The sequence below is a fragment of the Poecilia reticulata genome, unplaced genomic scaffold, assembly GCF_000633615.1.
Source record: "Poecilia reticulata strain Guanapo unplaced genomic scaffold, Guppy_female_1.0+MT scaffold_181, whole genome shotgun sequence".
In the NCBI taxonomy this organism is placed as follows: domain Eukaryota; kingdom Metazoa; phylum Chordata; class Actinopteri; order Cyprinodontiformes; family Poeciliidae; genus Poecilia; species Poecilia reticulata.
Genome location: NW_007615018.1, coordinates 959,067 through 964,917, shown reverse-complemented (window position 1 = coordinate 964,917; position 5,851 = coordinate 959,067). Strand labels below are relative to the sequence as shown.

The 5,851-nt window shown below is 43.9% G+C and overlaps 1 protein-coding gene across 1 annotated transcript in view; it reads left to right on the top strand.

Moving 5' to 3' along the window:
- Positions 1 to 5,851, top strand: part of LOC103460131 (multiple epidermal growth factor-like domains protein 11) — a gene marked incomplete at its 5' end in the record, with an annotated part of 84,203 nt that overhangs the window by 52,154 nt on the left and 26,198 nt on the right. The window contains 3 exons of the mRNA XM_017303095.1: positions 506 to 626; positions 1,869 to 2,032; positions 2,358 to 2,460. Of these exons, the coding sequence (XP_017158584.1) occupies positions 506 to 626; positions 1,869 to 2,032; positions 2,358 to 2,460 (388 nt within the window). The remainder of the gene's footprint in view (positions 1 to 505; positions 627 to 1,868; positions 2,033 to 2,357; positions 2,461 to 5,851) is intronic.

Sequence of the window (5,851 nt, the reverse complement as noted above, 5' to 3'; positions counted from 1 at the left end):
TGCCGCCATCGGCCGCGTGATGCCGCCATCGGCTCCTCCTCGCTGCTCATCGCATCGCAGCCCGCAGACGAGACGCTGGATGGGTTTCAACGGAGAGACGATGGAGGAGGAAACGCCTCACCGTCTAAAGCTGCTTTGACATGGAGGCCACAAAACCTTCAGTGCTTTTTAGGTTATAAACGCAAAGACTTGATTATTTTTATGTTCCCCTAAATGAACAACAAACTAAACACAATATTTTACTGACCATCGTAGATTTGAAACGGAAAACTTTCTTTTTCCAGATTTAAAAAAAGGACATCAATCCGAATCCTGACATGTGGAAAAAGGTTGATGATATTTTTGTGTCTTTCCAGCAGCAGCAGGTTTTTCTCTCGTGCAGCCAGTCGACCAACATCTCTGATGTTCAGGATTTTAAAAATGGAAACTTGATTTCCTAATTATTGATGCTTCATGATGCTGCTGGAATGTTCTGAACTAATCCACTTGTTTCTGTGGTTGCCAGGGAGACGACTGCGCCATCAGCTGCCCTCCGGGTCTGCACGGCGCCAACTGCTCCGCCGCATGCTCCTGCCGCAACCGGGCCTCCTGCTGGCATGTGGACGGCACCTGCATCTGCAGAGAAGGTCTGGCTCCGGTTCCCTCCAGGTTCTGGTTCTGAGTCCGAACGACACCAGGCTGGGCTCCGGTTCCCTCCAGGTTCTGGTTCCGAGTCCGAACGGCACCAGGCTGGGCTCCGGTTCCCTCCAGGNGTTCTGGTTCCGAGTCCGAACGGCACCAGGCTGGGCTCCGGTTCCCTCCAGGTTCTGGTTCTGAGTCCGAACGGAACCAGGCTGGGCTCCGGTTCCCTCCAGGTTCTGGTTCTGAGTCCAAACGGCCGGGTGCTTGTATCTGTAGTAACAATGCGGCGTCCTGCTCTAATGTTGTCCAGAACTTTTCATTAAGTTCTGTGTTTCTGTATTTTAATATCTGGCCGTTTAAATATTAACGTGGCTCAGATTCTGCGTGGGGAACAAAGGTAATTAAAGGGGTTCTGGTTCTGACCTGCTTTTGGTCCAGTTACATCTCACTGCAGAAGTTTTGCAGAAAACAGAGACATTAGAAGAAAACATCAGAAACAGCTTAATAAAGTAATGAATAATGAATGAATGCAGATTCTGATGTAAACAAAGAGAGAAAATCTGGTCGAGTTACAAACCAGAACCAGAACCAGAACCAGCCGTTGGCTCAGACTGCTGGTCACATCTGTGGATGAACTTTGACCCCGCTCTGCTCTGCTGAAATGATTTCAATTAAACACACTGGAGGGTTTTCCAGTAAGAACAGCATGCTGAAGTTCATGCTTTGACTAGGCCACAAGTCAGAAATAACCAGGATTTGTTGCATTAAAGCGTCAGATTTCACTTTTTCTAGTTTAGTTTCTGGATTAAACACACAGAGTCTTTAACTAAATCACCTTCAGGGCTTCTGGCCGAGTCTGTAGACAAACTCGTAATAAAATCTGATGTGTTTGTTTTGCTAATTTGATTTGATTTTTTTTACTTAAAGAATGAAAAACATAATTTAATTCATCACACCTGAATTCTTCCAAATGAACTTGGGCTGTTTTCAATATTTGTCCCGTTTTAGATTTTTTTTTTGCTGATCTTGCTGTTTTCTGTGGCGTTAAATTCAGGATAAATCTGATTTTCTGCCATTTTTCCGGCTTGTTGCTCCCAGTTTCTTCCAGGGTCTCACTCAGGAATATTTGCAGGAGTAACTGATTGTTTGTGGAGTGAATGTTAAGGTTGCAGCCTTGATGCTGCTGCTGCTGCTGAGCAGTGGTCAGGTACCCGTTCCCTGACGGGCGCCGCTGTCTCTGCCCCCAGGCTGGCAGGGCGTGGACTGCTCCATCCCCTGCTCCAGCGGCTCCTGGGGCTCCGGCTGCAACCAGACGTGTCAATGCGCCAACGAGGCGGCCTGCGACCCCATCAACGGCTCCTGCACCTGCTCAGCGGGCTGGAGGGGCGAATACTGCGACGTCCTCTGTCCCGTAAGTCTGAACATCCTTCTCATGTGATGAGCTGACAGCCATCTTGGTAGGCAGCTGTTGTTAGGGAGTTGCTATGACAACAATAGACAAGCCACAGGCTGATCCTTACTTGTTCTGGAAGCTGCGGTTCATCCGTGCTGGAGCTGCGTTTGCCTACAAAGATGGCGGTTCAGCGGCGCGGTTCACTTCCGATTCAGACCTGTTGGAACTCTTTATGTTTGAATTGTGAAGATGTGAAAAGCGTTTGAGTCTGAATGAATGAGCCTGAGCAGGTTCTGGTTGGTTCTGGACCTTTTTCATCGTGTCGTCCTGGTTCTGCTCGCAGGACGGGTCCTACGGGTTGGACTGCAGGGAGAGATGCGACTGTCTCCACGCCAACGGCTGCGACCCGCTGACAGGAACCTGCCGCTGCCTCGCAGGCTGGACCGGTGAGTTCTGGCAGGAAGCAAACGATTCAGTTGAAATTCAACCGTTTAAAAATCTGTTTCTCATTTTAGCTAGCGTTAGCGCCCAGTCACATTTAGCCGCCACGTAAACAAAACTAAACAAACCAATTACGCTCTCAGATTTACATTCAGGACGTTTTGACGGACAATAAACCATTACCAATAAAAATCATGATAAACACGTGATCAGTATCAATAAATATTACATCTGATAAAATATCCAATATCCACTGAACTCTGAGCCACAACCGCACAGCATTCTGGGAGATGTAGGCAGAGGAAAAGCTTTAGCTGCTCCACCACTCATTACCAGCTTAGCTAGGTTGGTGGCATCAACTCACTCACCCTTTGGTTGCCTAGCAACAACGTGTTGAGTAACAGGCGCAGCTTCAAGTTTTAACCAGCATGAACTGAAACTCTGGATAAAACAGGAGAAATATAACTGCAGTTTGTTAATATTTCAGATATTTAAAACAAAAAACGAATCAGTTATCATCTAAATGGACCGATATGAAACGGTCCGGCCCTCGTTTTGACACAAACGAACATAAAGCAGATTAAACATCAACGTCAAAAGTAAAGTGAGGGGGAACATAAAAAGTCAAATCCTTATAGTGAAACATTTCTTTAAAAAAAAACAGAAAAACCTGCTTTTATTCCGGTGCGCTCAATAAAAACAGAAAGTTCTGCATTTTTGATCAGAATGAATCTGTTTTTATGAATCAGGTTTGTTTGCTTCTTCCTCTCTGGTCGCTGTGATCCGATCAGGTGGATCAGATTGTTTATGCTCCGTGATAATAACCAATAAGCAGCTCTTCTGATGCCCGGAGTCGGACGCTGAGGAATCTGGAGGAAACGGACGATTTCATCGGATAATTGTCTCCCCATTTATTTTCTCGGATAATGTTTTTCTTGCTGATGTGGAGGAAACTTCATCCCAGCAGGGAGGGAAGCGTTAGAGAGAGAGAGGAGACAGCAGATCGATGCGACACGCGAACATTCAAAACCAATAACTCAGAACCTGGTGCAGATTCAGGCTCAGTAACGGCCGAGTCACAAACGTTTCAGCCGCGGAGAAACGAAGAGCTGCTGCAGGGCAGCCAATCAGGAAAGAAGACATTAAACTGCTCAGGTCAAAGGTCACGCCAGCAGCTCAAACCTGGTTTATGACGAACCGCCGAAGATAAACACAGGAGGAAAGATTGAGACGGACAAACTGTATTTCCAGTTCCTCAGATTTTAAGAGACAGAACATGTGGAAGAATCAATCAATCAATCAATCAATCAATCAATCAATCAATCAATCAATCAATCAATCAGTCAAGTTTATTTCTATAGCACATTTCAGCAGTCAGGCAGTTCAAAGTGCTTTACAATAATAAAAACACAAAAATAAAAAGTCATAAAAACATCCATGACATCCGTCCCTGTAGTGAATCAGGGTGGTGGCAGCATCATGCTGTGGGAAGCTGCTCAGAGTTGATGTATGAGGGTAAAACCTGCAGAATCAGATATTTTTATGTTTAAAACGTGTAGCTGAGTCAGTGATTAATTAATTAATCAAAAACCATCAGAAACATTTTAATTTAAAGCCTTTTTGCTGCTAAATTATCGTTTTTATTTGTTCTTCAGGTTATTAAACCGTCTGATTGGTTTTTCTATCAATAAATCCTTTTTTAGAAATGTGAATTTGGACGCTAGCATTAGCGACAGCATCTGTGCGGCTGCTACCTGTTAGCATTAAAATGCTATTATGGGTTAGCATAGTTTCACTGATAGGCTAACTCTAACTGCTTTTAGCACAACAAACGATACTAATTTCAGCGTCCAATCAGATCGCTCAGAGGCAGGAACGAACACCCAGCTTCATCATCTGTTAGTGGATGTAGCTGTGCGTCAGATTAACGGCTGTACCAGAAACACACAAATACAAAGGTTCCAGTTTTCATAGAAATCATATATTTAAAATATCTTTACATTCAGAACAAAGTGGGACTGTTTGCTGCCACAGGGCAGTTTGCAGAGCTAAAAACAAACACAACTTTTATTCTCTTATTAAAGTAAAAAAAAGCCTTAAAGTTTAAAAAGTTTAAACTTTAAGGGGGTCGTAAAGGTCGTTGACCCTGGATTTGACCCCAGTTTATTTGTTATTTGTCTCTTTTAGCTGCACAGTGAGACGGTTTAGGATGAGCTGGAGACAAATTCAGGAAGTGTAATAAATAATAAACTAATTCCTGCAGAAATTTTACGGGGCATGCCAAAGTGCATGCCCCGTAAAATGCACATAGATCAAATGTTTAACCAAACATTTGAAACATTTGTTTGCACACCGCTCTTAAAACCTGAAATAAATAGGAAGCATAAACATACAGCACTAAAGGACTTTACTTTCTTCAACAATGTTCAGTGACTGAAGCTCTTTCCAGATCTATCACCGTAGCTCTATGGCTGATCTGGTTCACTGTAACAGTGACCTGGTTCAACCTGAAGCTTAATGAGCTTCAGTCCCAGACTGACGACTTTAAGCTTCGCACATCTAGTTCTCACTCACGGTACAAAATAATAAAAAATAAAGACAGTCGATAATTGTTTATTTCTCTAAATCTTTCATACTAAGGATTTTAATTCACACTCAGAAATTCAGAGAAATAATAATTTTATCTAAATAAAATATGAATAGTCACAGGAAATATGTATTCTTCCCACAATGCATTGTGAGACCTCTCTCTTTGTGAGGCTGCTCACTGCCTCCGGCTGGGACCCGTTGCTATGGTAACTAATTATCTGCACCTGGGCTGGCTCTGGAGACAGTTTCTATACTTGGGAGACACCCAGCGTCAGTCTCAAGGCCCCTGACAAAAATCCATAAGCCCTAGAAAAATTTTGAAAACATTTTAAGGGAGCAGGCATGTGCAACTATGTCATGACCAACTTTTAGACCTATGGGGCGATATTTGTGCCTGTGAGGAGGAGTTAAAAAGAGTTTTGGAGTCAGAAATCCACAGTGCTGTGTGTCTGTTTCAGAGAGAAAGATTACCGATTCTGTGAGACACTCAGCCTCAAATTTTCTCGTTTTTCTTACTTTATGTCGTAATTTTAACTCAGAATCCCACTAAAAGTAATAGCTCCCTTCTCGGCATCAAGCTGAACGCTTTGATGCCACTTTTGTGGGGGTGCATGCAGCGGTAGGAGCCGCATTAAGGGTGACGGAAGAAAAATTAATAATAGAGACGTTCTACTGGGTGAAGAACATGGAGGCAGTCAGTCACTGCTCTCCCTATGCACTGCTGTGGCATGCCCCAATGATGGCATACCCCAATGATGGGATGCCCCAATGATGGCATACCCCAATGATGGCATGCCCCAATGATGG